Raw genomic sequence first — 25,626 nt, 5'->3', positions numbered from 1 at the left:
CCAGCGCTGCAGGCAGCGGCTTTACCCGCTATGCCACAGTGCTGGCCCCAACATCTCCTTTTAATAGATTTTAATTGGAAACTCTGTCAATTTTCTAGTCAGATCCAGTAAGCTCTCTTCTCTTTCCTAGTTCTGACCCTGTTACAACTGTTCCAAGTTATGGGATGATTCCATGCACTAACTTATATTTAAGGATTTTACTTCCCACTTAAGTGACAAAGAAACATCAATTTTGTATCCTACTGATGTTCTCCGTCTCTCCTTAAATTCTGATTGTTTAAAAAGTTGTGTTTTTATTAAAAAGAATTATGGTTTGGTTAAATATATCCTCATTCTAAAACATTTAAATGATCAGTTTGTTGAAATCTTTACTTAGTATATACTGTTGATCTTCTCTATAGAAATATAATTTAAAATGAGTCTTAATGAAGAATGGGATTGGAGAGGGAGTAGGAGATGGGATGGCTTGCAGGTGGGAGGGTGGTTATGGGGGGTGGGGAACTGCTATAATCCAAATGTTGTACTTTTGAAATTAATATTTATTAAATAAAAGTTTTCTAAAAAAATGACCAGTTTGTAACACTAATAAAATCTGGTCTATATCAATGCTACTCATACAAATATCCAAAAGTTACAAGTCTGATCATTTTGTTGTGTTGTTAGTCACAATGGTTGTCTTAATGAAAAAAGGCCCAGAAGACTGAAAAGGGATACATGTTTAATGAAATCTTACAGGTGCTTTCTAAAATACTGTGTGGAGTAAGCAAGTGCTTCTTCTTATTTGTTAAACAGTTTTATAATTTTAACCATGGCTATTTAAAGCCTTTGTAATTCATAGTTTTGTATTTTCCTCTAAACACTAAAAATCATATTTACTGCTCATAAAAATTAAAACATTGTTGGTTCTGTGTTTAAGTGTGTCCTCTTTTAGGTTTCAAAGGACTTCTTTTTCCTACCTTTATTGTATTCAGTACTTTAGTATGGCTCTACAAATAAAGCCAAAGTTAACAGGTTCCAACTAAAAAAGTATGATTAATTCGGGTTACTAAAAACAAAAAGTATTAGTAATTTTTAAAGTTAAAAATCTTAGAGAGGCTGGCACAGTGGCGCATTAGGTTCCTCTGCCTGCCATGCCAGCATCCCATATGGGTGCCAGGTTCTAGTCCCGGTTGCTCTTCTTCCAGTCCATCTCTCTGCTGTGGCCCGGGGAAGGCAGTGAAGGATGGCCCAAGTGCTTGGGCCCCTGAACCCGCATGGGAGACCAGGAAGAAGCACCTGGCTCCTGGCTTCGGATCGGCATAGCTCTGGTTCATTTGGGGAGTGAAGCAACAGAAGGAAGACTTTTCTCTCTGTCTCTCTCTCTCTCACTGTCTGTAACTCTGTCAAATAAATAAATAAATAAATCTTTTAAAAAAAGAATCTTAGAAAGCTGTTACTAAGATTGTTTTATTGTTCCATCCTGTAATGTATGTTCTGTGTTATATGTGTACCTATTGTATGTCTACATAAAAGTAAATTTAGAGTTCTGTTTTAATTGACTTATAGAAATAAGATTACTCATAAATTTAAGCTACTAAATTAACCCAAAATACATTTTGGGTTCACATGACCTAAATAAACCTCTGTATCAGTGTTCTAAACTTGGTCGTATAGAGAAACCAAATATGGTTTTTTTAAGTCATTGACATATTTATGCTTGGGTTTGCTGGTCAAACAAGTTACACTTGTGCTAGATAATTAAACTATATTTCCAACTACAGGTACTCTTAAGACTTTAGACTTTTTGGTAAATACTTTTATGAGTTGTTATTTGACAATTAAAATTTCTTGCTAAGTTTTCACTTAATATTAAATTATTGACAGTTAATAATCTAAAAGCCTGTATTGTCTTCAAGATGAGAAACTGATTTTTTTAAAAGTTATTTTATTTATTTGAAAGAGTTACAGCAAGAGGTAGAGACAGAGAGAGAGGTCTTCCATCCGATGGTTCACTCCCCAGATGGCCGCAATGGCCAGAGCTGCACTGATCCGAAGCCAGGAGCCAGGAGTTTCCTCCAGGTCTCTCATGTGGGTGCAGAGGCCCAAGGACTTGGGCCATCTTCTACTGCTCTCCCAGGCCACAGCAGAGAGCTGGATTGGAAGAGGAGCAGCTGGGACTAGAATTGGTGCCCCTATGGGATGCTGGTGCTTCAGGCCAGGGTGTTAACCTGCTGTGCCACAGCGCCAGCCCCGAGAAACTGATTCTATTCTAAAATCTCCAACAGGATATACAGTTTGATCTTCAGACCTTATAAAAGTAATGGCTAGATGCCGGCACTGTGGCGCAGTGGGTTAACACCCTGGCCTGAAGCGCTAGCATCCAATATGGGTGCCAGTTCTAGTCCCAGCTGCTCCCATTCCAATCCAGCTCTCTGCTATGGCCTGGGAGAGCAGTAGAAGATGGCCCAAGACCTTGGGCCCCTGCACCCGCGTGGGAGACCTGGAAGAAGCTTCTGGCTCCTGGCTGTTGCGGCCATCTGGGGAGTGAACCATCGAATGGAAGACCTCTCTCTCTCTCACTCTGTCTCTCTCTCTCTCTCTGCCCCTCCTCTCTCTGTGTAACTCTGACTTTCAAATAAATAAATAAATATAAAAAAAGTAGTGACTAACATTTTTCTGTCGTGGTGCCTGGCCACATATAACAGCTAGATTTATTTTGCCATGGATACAGTAAACAGGCAAAACCTCCCTTTTCAAACCAAACTAACAGAGAGATACAAAATCTTACTAATTGGTTCAAAATTGTTTGGATAAAGTAGTCTTCGTGTTTGATCTTATACTTCCTGTGACAACACATTTCTAGCTCTGGCCACCAAAGATTAGTGATGGGATTGAGCACCCTGCTGACTAACATCCTAAAGGCCTCCTCTGTGGTCTACTTTAACAAGGACCGGGAAAAAGAGGAGTGAGCTGGACAACAGGAGCAATGTAAGAATAGGTGACAGGCCAATTGATAACAGCTTTACACAGCGACCTGCCATCAAGGAAACCCAACAAGACCAGTCCATCCTACATGGCATTGGTTTTCGATGTGGAAAGCCAGGGCTTGGGACAGACAGCAGTCATGGCAGAAGCCAGTCTTCAAAGAGCCCTGTCAGCTCTGCCAGCCCAGAGCTGGGTCACTAGAAACAGAACTGCCCTGGAGTTGAAGGATTCCTAGGTCAGAACCGCAGGCCTTGTTGGCTCTAAGCTGAAAAGCCCTTCACTCTGCTCAGCTTCCAAAGTGACCCTCACCATCAGGGGGACATAGGATCAGCAACATTGCAGACAGAGCTGTAGATTTGCTTTTAGAGATCCTGCCTATTCTATACTGACTTCTTATTCAGGCCAGCTCTGCTCTCAGTCAATGGAGTCAACGGGGTGCCTTCCCTAAGGAGGTTCACACCTCCTTTATGATGTCTCTTCCAGTACCTTATGTACCTTACCTCTAAATTAAAAAAAAAAAAAAATCCCTCCTGGTTTGGACAGCACCTTTCATAGGTCCTCTAATAATGACTCTGTCCTTTGTTTTAGACCCCGTGTATTTAATCTGCTTGTTAGATTTGTTTTCTCCGGATTTAAAGCAATACAACTCTAGATGGCCATGCACATAAAACCTTGGATGAAAGCAGTTCCTTCAAAATGACATTGCAGCCTCCTTGAGAGGCCACCTCCTGTTGGAACCCTGTTTTGGCTGCCATTCCCCACTCCACACCCTGTGGGTCCCCAGGGACAATGACCCCCTGTCAGCAGGAAGTAGCCAAAATGAGATCGACACCCTGGGTTCCTACAATAGAAGAGTGCAGATTAAAGGAGGGGGAGGGCTGAGGCCATCTGGTTGGGCTAAGTGTCTGTGGGCCCCTCAGGCTTTAACAGAATGTCTTGTACATACGGGTTATAAGCTGTGAACAAAAGATTTACTCTGAGACCTGATCCCAACTCTCCCCACTGTGATAGTCTATACCCAAAACTAGCAACAGGGGGCTGGGTCCACCAAAGCAAACACTAGCTCTTAGCACCTCCCATTCCAAAAGGCCCCATGTTAGTTCTGGTCCTAGTTGGGTTCAGTGTGGTGGGTACTGCTGCCCTCAGCAAAGCAGCCTTGATTCTGAGCTAGCTAAGTACTTCCCAGATGCCAACATCAGCCAACTCCAATCTTCTATTGACCTGTTACACAGCCAGGTAGAGTCTCTTAAAGTGGTTGTCCTGATTGTAGGCCCCGTATTCTTAACCGGTTACAGAATTTCATTAGACAAGGCCGGCGCCGCGGCTCACTAGGCTAATCCTCCACCTAGCGGCGCCGGCACACCGGGTCACACCGGGTTCTAGTCCCGGTCGGGGCGCCAGATTCTGTCCCGATTGCCCCTCTTCCAGGCCAGCTCTCTGCTGTGGCCAGGGAGTGCAGTGGAGGATGGCCCAAGTGCTTGGGCCCTGCACCCCATGGGAGACCAGGAAAAGCACCTGGATCCTGGCTCCTGCCATCGGATTAGCGCGGTGCGCCGGCCACAGCGCGCCGGCCGCGCCGGCCATTGGAGGGTGAACCAACGGCAAAGGAAGACCTTTCTCTCTGTCTCTCTCTCTCACTGTCCACTCTGCCTGTCAAAAAAAAAAAAAAAAAAAAAAAGAATTTCATTAGACAAAGTGTAGCTTCTGTTAAACTCATGTATATATATACTTCCTGATTCATATGATGTGGCTGAATCAAGGATTTGATTATTGACAAAACACAAAATGGGGAATGAAGTAACACCTTGACAGTAGGGACTCCATTTTGGAGCACCTGAGACTCCATCTTGAGAAAGCAAACTCCCACCACCACCCCCACCGTGAGACTCTGATCTGAAACTATGATCTAAAACACTCAGACAACAGCAGTCCACTATATCACACCTGTCAACCTGCATCACACTTGGCAGAGCATAGAAATGCCCTAGCATGATTGCTGAAGCTTGGAAGTGGATAGGCTGCACCTGGGTTATTGATAAAAATGTAATTTGTCTATGTCCTACATATGATTTAAGCCAATACCTGGATTAATGTCAAGATTATAACTGAAATTGTCAAGAAGGTAACTGGTATTGTCAAGATTATTTGATATTAGTTTGGCATAGGTTTTTAGGTCAGCTTGACCCTGGTACCCATGTATTCCCCCCTGATCCTAGCACCCATGTATTCCCCTCCCGATTTTGTGTTTTTTGCCTTTATAAACCCTGTTGCTTTGGGCTTCTGGGTCGAGAGTTCTTTAGGGCATGAGCCCACTCTCCACCACCGGCAATAAAGGACATTTTAACATTTTAACATTTTAACAATGTGTAGTACTCCTTTGTTTGCATTCGCTCAGGTACAACATCATAAATATTCAATCAATAGCTTGGGTCTCCCTGGAAATTAAAACTAAAACTAACTGATGGGATTTGCTGTGCCACACGCTCAAGTACTCTGCTGTTTGAGTTGCTGACTGCCTCTTTTAAGAGCCTTCCCTGGACTTAGGTCATTTGCAGTTGGCCTTCCCAGTCTCTTTCTTCTTGTTCCTGCTGTGTTTGGGCTGCTAGTGCCCCAGCAGGTTCCCAAGCCAAATGTAAATGAATTTAGGAGTAAGGGTCATGGGAATGGAGGAGCCACTTAATAAATACTAGTGATTAGTGTAACAGTTTTTAAGGGTAATCGTTCATTTTAATAATTTAAAACTTTGGAAAGCACATATTTTACAAAGCAAATATATGTTAAAATTAACTAAGGAAAAGATAACTGAACCTAGATTGAGGCAGGAATGGTGTACAGGATCTGAAACCTTGCTTGTGCCTACAGCAATAAGAAAATACGGAGGAAAGGTCACTTTGGACCATGGTCATGGGGGCTACAAAGCCTCACTTCTCAGGAAAGCCTCCTGAAACCCTGCCCAGAACAAGCATAACGGAGGCCTGTCAGATTGATAAAATGGCTTATTGAGAAGGCAATAAGAAAACAGAAGGGCCTGAGCAAGTTTCTTGAACTTTATTCAAAAGAGCCTTGAAAATAGAACTTTATGAAGGACATTCATTAAAACTATCATTGTAACGGCCTTCTATTTGGCTTTCACCAGAGCTGGTCATTCTCATGAATTATGGTGACCATAATAGTTAGATTCCACCCTCCACCCCACAATCTCTCTCTCTCTCTCTGTGTGTGTGTGTGTGTGAATGGGACAGAAATAATATTTACTTTTATGATCAATGCAACTTATGAATTTCAGAACTGTGACCTTTATACTAAATTGTCCCCTATAAGGACTGTCAATCTTGAAAAAGTACTATTTGCTTTTTAACTTAAAATAGTTCACTTTAATTTACAGTAAAATGCCATCTTAAATAGAAAAACATTGATACTTTCTTCTAGTAGAAGTTAGCTGTGTTAAACTTCACAGGAAAAAGAGGCAAAACAAGGAAGTTATTTGTCATTACTCATTTCTAAGAGTAGGCTTTCGTAATCTGAACTAGCACTGTCTATTCCTTAGAGTTCAGTGGAAATAGGAACCATACTCATATGGTGAAATCCCAGTTCTTCAAGCAGGACCGAGTTGGTTTCCTACCACCATGCCCTCTCCTCTATAGGACTAGCCAAAGATATGGTGCTTGATACATTTTGTGTAATTATGTGTAATTATTTACTCATGTACAGCCAATACCAAGCACATAGGACGTGACTGGTATTTGTTAATTGAATGGATAACTAACCCCAACTCAAACCATGACAAGCTTGATCTTCAGGCCTCTTTGCCTTGTCATTCAGTGATTCAATGACTTCCTTGGTTTCAACAACACTCCCTTCCTTCCTTATAGTATTATTTGAGAAATACCTTAGTGTGGCTCAGAAACAAACAAAACTTGGGCTCTAGAGGCAATGATCTGGTTCTACTCTTTACCAAGTGAATAATTCATCTGATTTCTATTATGTTTCCTTGTTGTTTCTATTATGTTTACTTGTTGGTAAGTGGAATAATAGTACCTATTGTGGAGAGTCCTTTGGGCTTTAAGTCAGGCGTGGCAACATAAAGCACATAGCATAGTACCTGGGAGGTAGTATGTACTCAATAATGTTGATGTAGATGCATTTGAACTGCAACCCTCATTCAAACTCTGTTTCTCCAAATATCGGGTTACCCACAAAAACAAAGCAAAAGCAAAGAAAGAACAAAATAAGCAGTGATTTCCAAGCTGGGTTTTGCTAAATCCTAAGAAGTTCTGTGACTGTGTTGCTGATTTCATTTTGCTAAAAATACAGTCACTTTAGGAAGAGATGCTGAGCAGGTAGAAATCTGATTCCCCATCTCTTTTCAACCAGAACGGCATTGATTTGATTTTTTTATAAACTGCAATTTTTTGAAGATTAAAAAAAAATCCTCTGGAAGAAAAAATTTGAAACCATTCTCTTACACTATATCACTTTCCCTTGTTTGTTTTAGTTATTTGTGCCAAGAATTGGCTGTGTGACTCTAAAGAGAGGTAGGTTTACATCTGGCTAGTACTTGTCTGGTAATTCCAGAAAATCACTTTTTTTCAATTCTCTTTTCCACGAAATGTGTAGTTAGGAAAGACAATGTGTAAGATTCCTATTTCCATTAGAGTTTCTTAAAAACAAATTTGGAGTTATTTTACATTTCCTATTTTAAAATTATTTATTTATTTAAGAGGCAGGGAGAAAAAAAGAGGGACAGAAACAGAGAGAGAGAGAGAGAGCTCTCCCATATGCTAGTTCATACCCTAAATGTCTACAACTGTCAGGGCTGGACTATGCTGAAGCCAGCAGCCAGAAACTCAATCCAGGTCTCCCTTCCGGGTGGCAGAAACTCAGGTTATTCAGCCCTCACCTGCTGCCTCCCAGGGCACATATTAGCAGGAAGCTGTCAGGACTCGAACCCAGTTACTCTTATGTGGGATGCAGGCACCTCACTGGAAATCTAACCACCACTAGGCCGAATGTCCACCCCTGCTTGTTAATTTTAATTCTGATGAGCAATGGGACTCATACGGAATAATCTTTTTAATAGCTTGATGAATTAAAACTTTTTCACCATTTCAATCCAACAATCATTTAATTCCAATAACCTAGCATACAATGTATATAAAAATAAACACATGTTGAATATCAAAATGAGTTAATGTTTTAATTGTTGACCGAAATGGTGAAGGATTGTTGCATTGACTGGATCCTGGGACCCATGTTTTGCTTCAGTGGGCTACGAGGGGATAGTGTTTGTTTGTGGGTTTTTTTTTTTTTTTTTTTTTTTTTTGACAGGCAGAGTGGACAGTGAGAGAGAGAAACAGAGAGAAAGGTCTTCCTTTGCCGTTGGTTCACCCTCCAATGGCCACCGCGGTCGGTGCGCTGCGGCCGGCGCACCGCGCTGATCCGATGGCAGGAGCCAGGAGCCAGGTGCTTTTCCTGGTCTCCCATGGGGTGCAGGGCCCAAGCACCTGGGCCATCCTCCACTGCACTCCCTGGCCACAGCAGAGGGCTGGCCTGGAAGAGGGGCAACCGGGACAGAATCCAGCGCCCCGACCGGGACTAGAACCCGGTGTGCCGGCGCCGCTAGGTGGAGGATTAGCCTAGTGAGCCGCGGCGCCGGCCTGGGATAGTGCTTTTCAATCAGCAATATGTGCTGGGAAGGGGACAAAGGCATTATAAAGTACAGGACACTCCAAGTGATTGGGAGATCTGGGTGATTTGCTTTTCTTATTCATCGAATATGAATCCGGTTAATCAGCAGATCCTACCAATTACTGCTCATGCATATCTCAAGTCCATCTCTATTCTCCCTCGCTTCCACCATAGGCCAAGGTACAATGCTCTACTCTCATCCTACAGCCTCCTTGGAGTCTCCCTGCTTGCACTTCACTTTTGTTACCCCTGCTCTGTAAGTAGATGCCCACTATTTGGTAGGTAATCTTTTTTTTTTTTTTTTTTTTTTTTTTTTTTTTTTTTTTTTTTTTTGACAGGCAGAGTGGACAGTGAGAGAGAGAGACAGAGAGAAAGGTCTTCCTTTGCCGTTGGTTCACCCTCCAATGGCCACTGCGGCCAGCGCACCGCGCTGATCCGATGGCAGGAGCCAGGTGCTTTTCCTGGTCTCCCATGGGGTGCAGGGCCCAAGCACTTGGGCCATCCTCCACTGCACTCCCTGGCCACAGCAGAGAGCTGGCTTGGAAGAGGGGCAACCGGGACAGAATCGGGTGCCCCGACCGGGACTAGAACCCGGTGTGCTGGCGCCGCAAGGCGGAGGATTAGCCTAGTGAGCCGCGGCGCCGGCCCACCCACTATTCTTTATACTGGAGCCTACATGTTTCTTTCAGGGCACTATCACCTGTTTGATTGCATACATATATATTTTCTTTCTCTCACTAGACTATGTGTCCCAGAAGGGCAGGGACATTTCTTAGTCACCATTATAGTACAACCTCAATCCCTACTTCCTACTCATTACCTAAAACTTAGAAGCCTCTCCACAAATACTTATGAATGAATGCAGGTGAATTCTCACCATGTCTTTTTTTTTTTTGTTTAAGATGTATTTATTTATTTGAAAGGAAGAGTTACAGAGAGGCAGAGGCTGAGAGAGAAAGGACTTCCATCCACTGGTTCACTCCGCTGATGGCCACAACAGCCAAAGCTGCTCTGATCCGAAGCCAGGAGCCAGGAGCACCTCCTCCAGGTTTCCCACTTGGGTGCAGGGGCCCAAGGACTTGGGCCATCTTCCACTGCCTTCCCAGGCCACAGCAGAAAGCTGGATTGGAAGTGGAGCAGCCAGGACTAGAACTGGTGCCCATATGGGATGCTGGCACTGTAGACAGTGGCTTCACCAGCCATGCCACAGTGCCGCCCCCTCCCCACTATGTCTTTTTTTTTTAATTTTTTTTTGACAGGCAGAGTGGACAGTGAGAGAGAGAGACAGAGAGAAAGGTCTTCCTTTTGCTGTTGGTTCACCCTCCAATGGCCGCCATGGTGGGCGCACCACGTTGATCTGAAGGCAGGAGCCAGGTGCTTATCCTGGTCTCCCATTGGGGTGCAGGGCCCAAGGACTTGGGCCATCCTCCACTGCACTCCTGGGCCACAGCAGAGAGCTGGCTTGGAAGAGGGGCAACCGGGACAGAATCCAGCGCCCCGACTGGGACTAGAACCCGGTGTGCCAGCGCCGCAGGCGGAGGATTAGCCTATTGAGCCATTGCGCCAGCCCCCACTATGTCTTAATTCACTTCTGTGCCATTCACACCAAAGACAATGCTCAATGCAAAGCATGTACTCTATAGATACTGTTCCATGTCTGATCCAGTTGCTGAATGGATGACTCGCCTTTTAGAAAACTGTGTGTGAATCTTCATTGTGCTGCTTACCAGTTGTGTGATTTTGACCCTTGAGTTCCTTAGCTGCAAAGCTGATGCTGGTTAATGCTAATTCTGTGTGGTTGCTGTAGGGTGAGGTCAGGCGTGTAAAGGACCAGCACAGTGTCATATATAGTCTGTGCTCATAGCATTGGGGGAAGGTTCAGAGAAAAACATTTAAAAGGGAAGAAGAAAGTGACTCCTTAACTAGGAAAAAAACCCACTCAAACACAAGTTTTGCATCAGAAAGGAAAACTTCAAGTGACCCTGGTGCATGTTTTCATCTAACTTCCTCTGTATGTAAATAATGGAGAAGGGGCGAAGAGTCAGCTCTGCTGTTTTGCCTTGTTCTAGATCCCCTCTAGCAATGACAGCCACCTGCCACTTGGAGTTTTTCAACTATACAGTTATCAATATTTATAAAGAAAATGGAGTGCATGCTCACAAGGATTAGGCACTATTTTGAATCTATCCATCCAATTAATGCATCAAATTCAGTGTCCTGTATTACTTTTTTTTTTTTTTTAGGTTTTTATTTATTTGAGAGGGAGAGTTACAGAGAGAGGGAGAGGCAGAAAGAAAGGTCTTCCATCTGCTGGTTCACTCTCCAAATGGCCGCAACGGCTGGAGCAGGGCTCCTATCCGAAGCCAGGAGCCAGGAGCTTCCACGAAGGATACTGGCTCAGCACTAGGTCCATCTTCTACTGCTTTCCAGACCATAGCAGAGAGCTGGATTGGAAGAGGAGCAGCGGAGATACAAACCCATGCCATAGGGGATACTGGCACTACAGGTGGAGGCTTAGCCCACTATGCCACAGCGCCAGCCCCAATCCTGTATTGCTCTTAAGGTAAAGACTAGAACCCCAAACAGTGTGCCAGGTCCTGGCTCCCGTCCCGCAGTTTTGCCTCACTCACCCCAATCTCCCACTATATTGATCTTCTTTGAATTTGTCACTGAACCTTTGCATGTGTACCTTTCTTTGACTAGAGGACTCTCTCAATGAACTTAATTCCTTGTTACACTTCTTGAGATGTGTCCCTAATCCTCCAGGCCAGGTCCTCAAATCATCAGCCAGTCATGCACACAGTAGGGTCTCATAATTATACATCCAATTGTGTGGTTATCTTGCTAATATTTGTTTCCCTCCGTAATCTGTACCCTGAGAAAAACAGGATGAAGGACTTGGTTATCCGGTGTATCCCCAGCTCCCAGAATGGTGCTCGACAAGGTAGATGTTCCACAAACGTGGGTCGAATGAAAGAGTAAATGGAAACTTTCCAGGACTCATGTAGGGATCTGAGGTTCAAGAGCTAGGAAGCCAGTGCCCCTGATACCCAACCCGGAGTTTGGGGGTGCTGTAGAGACACAGGCAGAAAAACTAAGAAGCCAGGTCCCTCCAGCTGGTGTGCAATCCCTTGAAACCAACCATTCCTCAGGCATAGGGGGTTTAGAGGAAGGGTTGGGTTTAAGGGCGGATACTGAAGCCTGGCGCACGGTGATCCATCAGCCTAAACAATGGACATATCCCAGTGAAGAGCCCAGGTCTTCGGCAAGGGGGCAGGAAACAGGGCTGTCGCGCTAGGACCTGTCGCCAGCTGACCCCTCTCTCAGTCCCTTGTGCCCTTGGCGATCTCCTGCTCGCCCCGAGGCGCGCCAGCCCATGCGCCTGGGGCGCTCCGGGCCTCTGCTTGCGTCCAGCAAGTATGATTGGCAGCCCCCGGTCTCAGCCCAGGCGCGCCTTTCCACCCAAGGCGAAGTCCAGTCCCCGCCTGTTCCCAGGCCACCGCCTCCTCCACCGACCTCCGATCCGGCCGCCGGTCTCCGATCCGGCCGCACACTTCCCGCAGGCGCCGCAGAGCAGCGAGGGTACAGGCTGCTGCGGTTGGCGCCATCCTAGCCGGGCCAGACCATGAAGGTGGAGTTTGCGCCACTCAACATTCCCCTGGCGAGGCGGCTGCAGACGGCGGCGGTGCTGCAGTGGGTCCTGTCCTTCCTGCTGCTGGGTAAGGAACCCGCCCGGGCCGCGAACGACCCAGCCGGGTGCCCGGGCTGCTGCTCCGCGCTGCAGGCTGTCCTTGCGGGACGGTCCAACCAGGTGCCGCTGTCAGCCGGAGCGGCCAGGTCACAGAGGGCGCCTGCAGCTGACGCGGAGCTGCCGGCTGGGGTTTCCTTACCCACGTGTAGCTCGTAATGAACCACTGTTTGCCCACTGTATCTTCCCCTATGTGATTTTAAAAATCGAGGTGTTATTCTCCAATAAATGACTCGGGTTATAAACAAACAGCTCGGTGAGTTTTGGCAACCGTGTGCACCCAGGTAGAACCGAGACCCCATGGCGCTGTCGAACATATTTAGTTCCCCTGAAGCTGGTAAACTCGTTTCTTGAACTGTGATTCATAAATGGAACAGTAGTGCCGACGTATTGAACACCTGAGTCTCGTGTCCCCACCCTCATGACAAATAGCCATGAACATTTTTCCGTGTGTCCTGTCTCCCTGGTGCGCCTTTCTGCAGCCGCCCGGAATATTGGGTTGTGTTGAACGGCTTTCAACTGGGGATGGTAAGGCCAAGGAGTGTGTCCCGACCGATTCCCAGTTCAAACCCAGGTAGAAAGGTGCACGAGTCTATATGGGCAGGGTGACGTTTTTCTAAAAGTTTGTTCCGCTCTTATAGTAAATGGGAGTAGTATAGGAAGAAGGAATTTGGGGGAACCCCTTCTATGAGAACTTAAACTCTTCTGGAAGTGAAAATCATTTTTGTATGCTCTAAGATCCTGGATTTTACCCTGTTGGTGCTGTGATAATAGTAAAACTCTTTGCATAGCAGAGTTTTTATGCTTTTTGGGGTTTTTGCACTTTGTGTTTTCACTACCTATATTAGTGGTTCTCCACCCTTGGCTGCACACAGGAATCCCAGGAGGAACTTCTGAAACATACAGATGCCCAGAGCCCAACTATTGCATCAGAACACCCCCCCCCCCTTTTTTTTAGAGAACTTTGAGTGACTCTAGTGTGCAAGTAAGGCTTGTGAGAAAGGCAACTCAAACATTAACTCATTAGGTCCTCACAGGGCAAACAGTGAGTGGGCTGGAAGTATTCCATGGCCTTTTGCTCTGGACCAGAGGACCATCAAGATAATAAGGGACAACCTTACAAGGCTTAGATGGTGTCGCATGCTAAACACCTTCTTCTTTTAAGTGTGTGATCCTTACACTCCCATGCCACCCCCATGAGGTAGGGACTATTCCTATACTCCTTGTACAGATGAGGGAAATACCAGGTGAAGAACAGTTCTCAGTCACACAGATGGTCGTAGGTGAAAGAGCTGGATACAAAGCCATGTATTCTAGCCAATGTCCCTGCTTTAACCAGGGCACTGCCATCATCTGCTTTAATGGCTTGAACTGGGAACCTGACTTCCAACTGACCATTGGGCACATCCTTGAGAGCCCACGCCCTTTTCATGGAGCTTGTCACTGGTTGTATTTGTTTGTGTCTATGGGTTTTTGAGAAATGTCTGAATGACCATGCTAGTCTACAAATCTCTGACGGAGCACCTAGCACGTTCCTGGCCATGGATGGGCAAGAAGTGCTTGTTCAGTGACTGTTTCTGCTTTATCATCTGGAAGAGGAGCTAACCACCTTCCATGTCCTTAAGAGCATTAACATATAATCTAACAGCAACCCTTGAGGGTGAGGGTGTGTTGCCCTCATCATGTTAGAGATGAGGAAGCCCAGAGATGAAGTAAATTGCTGAAGGTCACATGGTTCAGGAGCAGCTGGTTTTAGCCACATATGACTTGAGGTAGTAATTAGGATTAGTAAGTAGGAATTGATAGGACTCAATAAGCTACACTCAATTTGATTTGAATCACAGTAACTCCATTGACAATTTCTTTACACACTTTAACTTTTACACACTTTGTTACTAAGAGCATGTTACTTTATATTATCATGTTTTGAAAATAATGGAAATTTCCAACACAGAAGAGAGAAGGGAATGAATTCCCATATACTCATTACCTAGGTTTATAATTATTTAATCATTGGCCATATTTATGTGTGACTTTGCAAAAGTATTAAGTCATTTATGGTGTTTTCATCCTAAATACTTTAATATAAATATCTTAAAACTAAATATTTCATACATAACCATGGTACCATTGTCAAACTCAATATAATTAACAAAATCTGTTCAAAATAATCTAAACCCCGTTCATACTCACATCTCCTAAATCATGACAAAATATACTTTTAGTGGCAATTTGAACATGGATCCAAACAAGACCCTTGTGGGTTTTATGTGTGTTTTCATCTAAAACGTTGTGCCTGCATTTGTTTTCTTGTCAGTGAAGCACTGAAGTAACCAGGTCATATGTCCCACAGGATGTTCCACGTGTGGATTTGTCTGATTGCTTCTGCATAGCATCGATGTGTTCCTTTTTCCACTGTGTTTCTTTTAAAATTGAAGTTAGAGCTATGAGCTTGATTAAACTTCAGTGAAACTCTGGCAATGGACTTTCCACAGACTGCTTTGTGCTTCCCATTTGTATTAGCATTTTAGTTATTATATTAACAAAATATCTGAGGCAGGCTGCTTTAAAAAAAAAAAGAAGTTTATTTCTTCTCATGGCTTTGAAAGTTCAAAGTCCAAAAGGCATGACTCAGGCTCTGGCAAGGGCCACATCTGGCTACATCACATTATGGCAGGAGCAGGTGCATCTGTCCATGTCTGAGTATTCTCTCCATTCTTCTTCTTTAAAGACTTATTTATTTATTTGAAAGAGTTACAAAGAGGCAGAGGCAGAGAAACAGAAAAATAAAGAGGAAGAAAGAAAGGAAAGAGAGGAGTCTTCTATCTGCTGGTTCACTCCCCAAATGGCTGCAACAGCCAGAGCTGGGCCAATCTGAAGCCAGGAGCTTCTTTCAGGTCTTCTACATGGTTGCAGGGGCCCAAGAACTTAAGTCATCTTCTACTGCCTTCCCGGGACATAGTGAGAGCTGGATCAGAAGAGGAGCAGCTGGGACTTCAACCAGTGCTCACATGGGATGCCAGCGCTGCAGACAGTGGCTCTACCTGCTATGCCTCAGCGCTGGCCCCTCCATTCTTATAAAGCCACCAGAATTCAATCATGGAGTCTTCGCCCTAGTGATCTAATCACTCTTCCTAGGCCTCTCCTCCAAACATCTTAGTTAGACTGAGTTTCCACCCTCTTAATTCCATTAACATGAAATTTGGGGGATTAACATCTGCATGACTTCTTGGAGACAATCACATTCAAACCATAGCAACATTGCAAGATGCACACAAAGGTGGGTATCCAAAACTGGTTAATGGAGTCCAGGAAGGAAGTAATTGAGAGGTGATAATTGGAATGCTGTAAACAAATGCTACCTCCCACCACTGACCTTTCACCTAGTGGTTTATGTTTCCCTAAATTACTTGATGCTGCAAAATGATAGTTGCTTATTCTATCTTTCATTTTTCATATTCAAGTGAACTTCTAAAAGGTCATAGAAAAAGTGAATTAAATGATCAATTTATTGTGGTGCAAAAAGTTGAAATCTATGCATACTTTTTTGTAACATGCATTTTCTATGAACTTTAAAAATATTCCTTGTATTAGCTAGAATTTCTGAAAGGAACTTTTTTTCATATTTTTTTCCTTATCATATAGGGCCATTTGATCACCCTACAGTTCAATTCTGACAGAAAAGGAAGAATAAATGCCAACTTTTTTCTCAATTGAATTTTCAGTCTTTAAGTAAGGAGTTGATGTATGGTTACAGTGGTGGCAAGAAATGTGTTATTAACTATAGTGTATTTTAAGATCTCTAAATTAATTCCTGAAATGCATTTTTCTTCCTATCCTCAGGAAAGTGAGTTTAAGTTAGTAGCACTTAAGGTTAATTAAAAAATAGCAAGCTGTTTCATTTACTCAGGAACTCAAACTTTGCTTAAACTGAAGTCATAGAGTTTTTTTCTATGTTTTCCTCCATAGGTTTTCTGTTTTATAGAGAAGTTTATGATTTATTTTGAGTTAATTTTTGTATATGATGCAAGGTCTAAGTTAATTTTTTGTTGTATCTATATATATGTATATGAATATATCATTTCAATTCTGTTTGAAAGAGAGAGAGAAAAAGGGAGGGAAAGAAGAAAGCTGTCCTCCACAGAATGGCCCTTGTACCTTTGTCAAATGTCAATTATTCATATATGTATGGGTTTATTCCTGGACATTTTATTTGGTCTGTTTGTCTAATTTGATGCCATGGTAAGCTATTTTGATTACTGTAGTTTTTAATTCTTTTTTTTATTTAAAGATTCATTTATTTTATTTATTTGAAAGACAGAGTTACAGAGAGACATATGGACAGACAGACAGGTCTTCTATCTGCTGGTTCACTCCCCAAAAGGCTGGAGCTGAGCTGATCCAAAGCCAGGAACCAGGAGCTTCTTCTGGGTTTTCAACTTGGGTGCAGGGGCCCAAGACTTGAGATCAGAAATGGATCAGCTGGGACTTGAACTGGTGCCCATAGGAGATGCTAGCAGTGCAGGCCAGGGCTTTAACCTGCTGCACCACAGGGCCAGCCCCAGTTTTTAATATTTGAAATCAGATAACATTAGCCATCAAATCTTTTGTTTTGTTTTTCAAATTGCCTTGATTATTCTAGGTCCTTACCATTTCCATATCCATATTAGGATCATCTTCTCAAATTCCACTAAAAAAGTCTTCTGGGATTTTGATTGAGATTTTTTTTGTTAGAAGTAGTATATAGATTAATTTGCAGGGAACTTGTATCTCAACAATATTGAGTCTTTCACTGTATGCATTTATTTATACCAGGTGTTTTCAAACTTAATAATATATTTAAGAATCATCTGAGGGTTTTAAAAAATTTATTTATTTGTGAGAGAGTATGAGAGAGAGAGAGAGAGAGGGAGGGAGAGAGGGACATTCTATCTGCTGTTTCGTTCCCCAAATACCTGCAATGGCAAGGGTGGAGCTGGGCTGGGAAATAATCTAGGCCTTTCACATGAGTGGCTGTAGCCCAGTTACTTGAGCCATCACCACTGCTCCCAGGGTCTGTGTTAGCAGGAAACTGGAACCGTGAGCTGGAGCCAGGGTGGAATTCAGGCATGGTGCTATGGGGTGCAGCTGTCTTAAATGACATCTTAACTTCTGGGCCAGACGCCTGCTTCTATCTGGGGTATTTTTAAAAATACAATTCTGTGGTATAGTTCATGGATCTTATTTGCATTTCTACAACTGCCCTACTCCTGGAATAGCAAAGAAAACTACCCATTGTATTTAGTTTTCTTTTTCATCTCCTTTAATCTGAAGCATTTTAAGAGAATGCATTTTAACATTTACTTGTGTGATTCATTCTAGATTTTTGGACTTTCACAAATATTAATGTCCCTCTCCTATTATGAATTATCTCCTTGATTTTTGGGTTGCACTTACACAAAATGTTTGGGCTTATTTTGATTTAGGATTGGAAACATTTCTGATAAATATTCAGAACATGGGACTAGTTTCAATTGGATCCTTGTTATGATTTGTCTTTTTAAGTCAAAGAAGTAGGTCCAATGATAGACTCATTTTAAAGCTAGAAAAATGATGTTTCCTGTAATATTGTTTAAAGCACTGTGGAGCAGACTCACATTTAAGGAAAACTGAATTTCAAAATTCTGCAAAGGAGTTTGAAGTTCATCCTTCAGTATCGTCCTAGGAAACTTGGGAGGCAAGATCTCTTAAAATAGGCATTTTAAACACCAGAAGAATGTTTCACTACATTCTTATAGCCAGCAAATGGCACTGATAGGTGTTTTGAAATACAATGCCTCTGGCAATAATACTAAAAAAAAAAAAAAAAAAAAAAAAAAGAACGGGTTGTACCTACCCCAAATTCCATTCATTTTCTCCATATTCTAGTATATGGTTAAAATAAGTGTAGAAACAGTTTCACAGGGGGAAAAATGAACAATTCTTGGATGAGAATGGAAATGATGCATGTGTAAGTTAAATATGTAAAGCAGTTCTTAATATTGGTCATTATTTAATGCAAGTAAATGAACTTTCAACAGTTTTTACTTTTTTGGATACAGGTTGCTCATAGATTTTTTAAAAAAGATTTATTTATTGATTTGACAGGCAGAGTTGTTACAGAGAGAGAGGGAGACAGGCAGACAGACAGACACAGGGATCTTCCATTGAGTAGTTCACTCCACAAATGGCTACCATGTTCGGGGCTGAGCCAGGCTGGAGCCAGGAGCCAGGAACTTCATCTGGGTCTCCCACATGGGTGGCAGGAACCCAGATACTTGGGCCATCTTCTGCTGCTTTCCTAAGTGCATTAGTAAGGAGCTGGATCAGAAGTAGAGCAGCTGGGACTCAAACAGGTGCCAATGTAGGAAGCCAGTGTTATAAGCAGAGGCTTAATGCCCTGTGCTACAACCCCTACTCCACTTATGGAAATTTAAAGGTAATTTTTAAAATAAGAATATTCTTTTTTAAAAGTACTTATTTATGAGAGAAAGAGGGAGAGAAATATCTCATTAGCTCCTTCATTCTCCAAATGCCCAAAATTGCTGAGGAGGACTAGACTAGGGCCAAAAATTAGAGCTAGGAGTACAATCCAGTCCTCCCATGTGGGTGGCAGGAACTTAATCACTTGGGTTCTCACTGCTGCCTCCCAGGATGTGCATTAGCAGGAAGCTGGAGTCAAGAGCTGGAGCTGGGACTTGAACTCAGGTACTCTAGGATGGGAGGCTAGCATCTTAATTGCTAAAATGCCCACTCCAGATGGCCCAAGTCCTTGGGCCCTGCACCCGCATGGGAGACCAGGAGAAGCACCTGGCTCCTGGCATCGGATCAGCGTGGTGCGCCGGCCACAACGCACCGGCCGCAGCAGCCATTGAGGGGTGAACCAACGGAAAAGGAAGACTTTTCTCTCTGTCTCTTTCTCACTGTCCACTCTGCCTGTCAAAAAAAAAAAAAAAAAAAAAAATGCCCACTCCATGAATATTGTTATGTAAGTAGATTTGTTATGAAGAGTTTTATGTAGCTCTTTTCCCTTTAGTAGAGTCATTTTATTTCTTTATTTAAAATGATTTTTATGTGATAGCATAGTAGCATGCTTGTTACTAGAAAAAATGGGCAATGTAGGAGAACTTTTAGAATAAACTAGAAAAGCTTCATAGTCTCATCTGGAGATAACCATAGTTAATTTTTGGCATATTATTTTCTTCCTGTTTATTTTTAATTTAACTTTATCCAAAAAATGCACCTGAGAATACATCAAATAGCATATTGCATTGAATCATGTAAAATCAGTTTTTCAATGTGTCAAGCAGTATCTGTTGGGTCATATGGTAAAAAAATGCTTTTGTTTGCTAAGAAACTGCCAGACTGTCTTCCAAGGTGGCTGTACTATTGTGCATTTCCACCAGCATGGATGAGAGTTCCTGCTGCTCCGTATCCTAGCCGACATTTGGTATTGTCAGTGTTCTGCATTTTTGCCATTTTAGAAAGTGTGTAGTGGAATCACATTGTTCTTTCAATTTTCATTTCCCTGATGATTATGACACATCTTTTAATGTGCTTGTGTGTTTTCTTTGGTGAGGTGTCTATTTAGGTGTTTGGCCCATTTTGTAATTGAGTTATTTTTTTTGTTAAAACTTATTTTAGTTTTATTTTCCCATGAACATTTTAAAAGTTTTTTTTATTCATATGAAAAGCAGGGTGGGGCAGATATCTTCCATCCACTGGTTCTACTCTCCAGATGCCAGCAAAAGCTGGGGCTGGGCCAGGTCAAAGCCAGGAGCCAGGAACCCCGTTTGTGTAACCCCCTGCACCACTGTGCCTACCTCCTGGATCATTTTCTTATCCTTGAATTTCAGAGTTCTTTATATGTTTGGGATAATAGTCCTTTATCAGCTATGTCTTTTGCAAATATTTTCTCCAAGACTATTGCTTTGCTTTACTTTGTTCACAGTGTCATTTACAAAGCAAACATTTTTACATTTTATGAAAGTCAGTTTATCAATTCTTTCTTTCTGGTTGGGGCCTTTGGTGTCTTATTTTAAAAGTCATTGACAAACTCAAAGACATCTAGACTTTCATCCTGTTAACCCCCAGGAGTTTTAGTTTTGCATGTTACATTTAGATCTGTGATCCATTTTGAATGAACATTTGTGAAGGGTATAAAGTTTTTTTTTTTCCCCCATACCAATGCTTTATCCGACTCTCTGGACACCAGCTTGAATATCCTACAATTTGATTCTGACACTATGTCCCTGGAGTGAGTGTTAGCTGCTAAACATCAAGGGGTCAGCCTACCAGACTGCCCTATTTCAGATGCCAATAGCAAGTTCAGATGGAGACCTGCATTTCTAATCCAATGCTAAACAATGAGGTTTTTCACAGCCACCTCCTTGGGCTTAGGGGAATGCTTTTACCAGTTTATTGCAGTGAGTATGATTAAAGATGTGGATGAACAGCCAGATGAGGAGACACACAGGATCTGAAGCACCGGAGCTTCTATTCCTCCGGAGCTGGAATGCACCACCCTCACAGAATGTGGATTTGTTCACCAACCTGGATGTTCTCTGAACCTTTTATTTCTGGACTTTTATAGAGGCTTCATCAATTTGATATGATGGTTATTAACTCCATTTCTATCCTCTTGCCTCTCCTTAGAGGATGACGGTGTGGGTGAAGGTTCCAAGTTTTAAGTCATGGCTTGGACTTTCTGGTGACCAACGCCCATCCAGGAGCCCACTAAAGAATGCCCCATTAGGACAAATGACATTCCTCTCTTCCAGGACATTCAAGGGAATAGGAGCTCTGTAGGAATCTGGGTCAGAGACAAAACAGCAGTGCAAAAGATGCACCCAGCACCCCTAATGGTCAAGAAATTGCAATGATTTTAGGAGCTCTATGCAGGGAATTGGAAGCAGAGACCAAGCATATATATTTGTCATGTCACAGACATCATACCTATTGTTAACACTAGTATATGGTACATGTAGAAATTTGTTAAGATGGTAGACCTCATGTGCTCTTAACTAATAAAATTGAAATAAAACCATTCTTTTTAACCTAGATTCACTAGTGTTTTAGCATTTGCTACATTTGTGTACGCATCTCCTCATTCCCATCCTTACTTTGTTGTTGCTGATGAGCCATTTGAAAGAAAGAGTTGTAAAAATATGACATTTTATCCCTAAGTACTTTGACATGTATCTCCTGAAAACTAGAACTTCCTACATGATCAGAATCCTACTATAATACCCAAGAGGTTCATCAGTTTTGCAATTATCTTATTTAATATAAGGTTCATATTCAAATTTCCCTAATTGTTAACATCTCCTTGGAAGCTAGGTCAATTTCTAGACTTAAAAGAAATCTTTTATAAGGTTAGTTTGCTAATTATCTTGTAGAATCCAACACAACTTGGATTGACTAAGGTGATGGGACGTATTTCCTATTAGATTACATCAGGAGGCATCATGTCATTTTGTCCCTTAAAGGTGATGTTAAATTTAATGGCAGTGCATATACTTTGGTTGAAGTTCATTTGTTTGGGACTTTTAGTACTGATGAAGTGATTGAGACATTCCAGCACCCTTCACAGTAGTTAAAAGGTGGAAACAACCCAATGTCCATCAATAGATGGATGAATAAGCAAAGTGTGGTATATACATACATGAGTATGTTTTTTGGCCATAGGAATAAAGTGTTGATTCACACCTCAACACAGAAGAATCTCAAAAACTTGTTGTTAAGTAAAGTCTACAAAGGACATATCCAAAATAGGTAAAGCCAAAGAAGCAGAATGCAGATTGGTGATTGCCAGGTGCAGAGGCTGGAGGGCAATGGGGAATACTTGCTTAATGGGTACAGAGTTTTATTTTGAAATAATGGAAGTGTTTGAGTACTAGATAGAACACACATTGAGCAACCCTAATCTGAAAATCTGAAATCCAAAATGCTCCAAAATCTAAAACGTTTTGTGTGCTGATGCTAACACCACATGAAGAAAACTCCATACCTGATCTCTTGTAGCAGGTTGCAGTCAAAATGCAGGTGGCCTAAAAATATTGTATAAATTACCTTCAGGCTGGGGTACAAGGTGTATTTGAGGTGTAAATGAGCTTTGTGTTTAGATCTGGGACCCATCCACAAGCCACTTCATTATGTACATACAAGTATTTCAAAATCCATCCCACTTCTCACCCCCTGCCAAAAAAACCCTCCAGAACACTTCTTCTTTTCCCCTCTATGTCATTTTTCAAATTTTTATTTGTATGTATCTCATAAATATAATATTAGGAACATAGTAATTCTTCCCACCCACTTCTCCCCCTTCCTCTTCCCTCTTCTGTTTATATTTAATAGTATATATATATGATTAACTCTATGTTAAGTATAGCACAGAACACTTCTGAGCCCAACCATAAGAGTAACTCAACTTATAGTAATTAAAAACATTATGAATATATTAGATGCCAGTGGATTGTTCACTTAAAATGGTTAATTTTATTTTATGTGAATTTCAATTCATAAAAATGTGAATAGTGGCAGCTTTCTCAACTATGTAGAGAAAATAGATTTTATGGGACTGGTTAAGTAAAAATAGATTATCAGTGAGTGATAGGGCACTGACTTGTGGTTTTTAGTCCAGAATATATCTAAATGAATCCAGTTGAAGTTCAAGCCTTCAATTCAATTTGATTTGTGATTCTATCCACTGTAAAAAGTCATCAACATCAGTTTTGAGAGCTGTACAATGCATTGGAGTATAGTTTTGTATCTTTCTCTTTTCTTTGGCCTCCAGTTTAGGAGAATCAAGTTACATACGATTGCTTAATGAGCTAAAAATAGAAAACAGAGGTTATCTAGTCACCTAGTTTTTATGCTGTTTTCTTCTTCCAGTCCAATTTAGAATCAAGAGATTAAAAATCTATTTTTATTCTGTTTATAATGTGAAGCATAAAAGAATGCAAACAATGTGTGGAGTATGAGTTTAAATTAGAACAACTCTTTTGGATAGCAAAGTATCAGATTTATCAACTGACAAAGATGTTTCTGCTTAGTGTATTTTACTTATGGTCCTGTGGAAGTAAATCAAAATATGGGGAAACTTTATACAAGATTACTTTTATAGAGAAAAATGTGCTAGAAGAGCAAGCATTCAAAACTAAGAGAATGTTTAAATTAGTACTGACAATCTACAGAATGCTGACCAGTCATTAAAAATAACACATAATTTATAATACCCAACAGCTAACGTGAGGTAGCCATAATTGATAAGCTTCAGAATTTTAAAAAGCATTGTGATAGAAGCATAACCTGTTCATTGGTGGCAAAGGGGAAAAAATTTCTCATAGTTTTTTGTTGGGTGACGGGAATATGGCTGATACCCTATTTCTACTTGTTGCATATTCCAAATATATAATAGTACACAAAATTATTATCACAGTGGCTCTGTGCCAGGCAGTGTGCATCCTAATGTCATTTACTCCCTCAGTACCCTTTAGAAATGGGTGCTGTCATTAGCCCATTTTACAGGTAAAGGAAGTGAGGCACAAGAGGTTAAAAAAAAAAAAAACTGTATTGTCCCAGATCAGTAAAAGAACTTGTCCCAGTCAGTGGCATATTCCAGCATAGGATCGAGACTGATCCCTTCACAGATCTTGCTCACTTGTCCCCACCTGTGTCCTTGTGCACACACTCGTCCCCTTTGCACATCTTAGCTAGACCCACATCTTAGCTTTGATACTTATAAAACATGTACTGAACACAAAGAGATATGCAATGTGAATCCAACTAAAATACATGTGGTTGGGTTAGTGGAAGGCTGACTTAGTAGCATTGAATTATGAACCTGTTCTTTGCACACTCTGTGACTGAAATTAAATTATTTTGCCTTTGGTCTTGGTCTTTCCATCTTTGTGGTAAGAAAACAGAACCTTCCACTTGCCTGACTTTCTGTGTGAACCTGTGTATGTACTTGTAATAAATGCATATAAGCCCACATTGTTACTACCATTAGCCAGGGAATAGTGTGGTTTTGTGAAGAAAAGTGCGTGGGTTTCCAGATTAGAGAGATCCAGGTTTAAATCCTTTGCACAAACTCCCTGAGCCTCAGTTTGTGAATGTAAAATGAGGACAGTAATGTGAACCTTGAGGGTTGGGGGGAGTTGATGAGATTCCTTATATAAAGTGAAGTAACATTCAAAACCTGTTCTTTCCCCTTCTGCTTCACCTTAGCTCACCTGATCCAGCCTTAAAAAATATTTATTTATTTAGGACAGAGAGAGAGAGAGAGAGAGAGAGAGAGAGAGAGAAACTGTCATCTGCTGGTTCACTTCAAATGCCTGCAATGACTAGGGGTGGGTTAGGCCCTAAGCCAGGAGCTGGGAACTCAATCCAAGTTTCCCTGGTAGGTGGCAAGAAGCCAATTATTTGATCCAGTTATTTGAATTATCGAATTATTGAAGCAAATTACTTGATTCCCTTGTAGGGTCTGCATTAGCAGGAAGCTGCAGTCAGCAGCCAGAGCTGGCACCTGAATCCATGTACTCCAATATGGGATGTAGACCTCTTAACTGGCATCTCAGCTGCTGGACTGAACCCGCCTGATCTCGCTTTGAGTACAGAATAAGGCCTAAGTATGAAGACCTTCAAAAAGTCTGTGAAAATTGCATATTATAAAAAAGCTGTATAAGGACTTTGAAATTACAGCAAAAATAAACATATTTTATTGACATTTTTCATGAACTTTTTGAAGTACTCTCATATGTTTCTTATAAGTTTTTTTTGCACATATAAGCAAATAAACAAAACTACCCAAGGGTGGTAAACTGTTAGCACTCAGATCTGGACAAAGGAAAATAGATGAAGCAAAGTAGGTTCATCCTGATAGGAATGAGGGCAAAGGGCTGGGACACTCTTTTGGCCTTGCTTCTGGACTCATGGAAACTTTCTTGACATTTCTAGAACGCAACAAAACACCCCACAGTGGCATGGAGAACACAGACTTCTTAACCTTTCATCCACTCTGTTAACTTTTAACCCACCCTGGAGAGAGCAGTTAAATGAGGCCTCTGACTAGGTTCAGGTATATATTTTGGTTAAATCTGCCCTCGGAAATGTATTGGTTTATGTGTTTCAGGAAATATAAACATTATTATATAACATATTTTATAAATATAAAATGTTATGTTTTTCTGCTAAAGATGTCTGTC

At 41.8% G+C, this 25,626-nt stretch overlaps 1 protein-coding gene and 1 long non-coding RNA gene across 2 annotated transcripts in view; one reads left to right on the top strand and one right to left on the bottom strand.

Annotated features, from left to right (window-relative positions):
- Positions 1 to 10,878: 10,878 nt before the first annotated feature.
- On the bottom strand, positions 10,879 to 12,501 carry LOC138848921 (uncharacterized). Its single transcript, XR_011387088.1, has 2 exons — positions 12,169 to 12,501; positions 10,879 to 11,096 (listed from the first exon to the last, which is right to left on the bottom strand). It is a non-coding gene; the product is annotated as an uncharacterized lncRNA (long non-coding RNA).
- Positions 12,233 to 25,626, top strand: part of MOGAT1 (monoacylglycerol O-acyltransferase 1) — a 39,065-nt gene continuing 25,671 nt past the window's right edge. The window contains exon 1 of the mRNA XM_002712499.5: positions 12,233 to 12,371. Within this exon, the coding sequence (XP_002712545.1) occupies positions 12,278 to 12,371 (94 nt within the window). The 5' untranslated portion in view covers positions 12,233 to 12,277. The remainder of the gene's footprint in view (positions 12,372 to 25,626) is intronic.

This window comes from Oryctolagus cuniculus, chromosome 3 (genome assembly GCF_964237555.1).
Source record: "Oryctolagus cuniculus chromosome 3, mOryCun1.1, whole genome shotgun sequence".
NCBI classification, from domain to species: Eukaryota; Metazoa; Chordata; class Mammalia; order Lagomorpha; family Leporidae; genus Oryctolagus; species Oryctolagus cuniculus.
The sequence above is the reverse complement of the archived record's forward strand: the minus strand, read 5'-3'. Positions and strand labels throughout refer to the sequence as shown.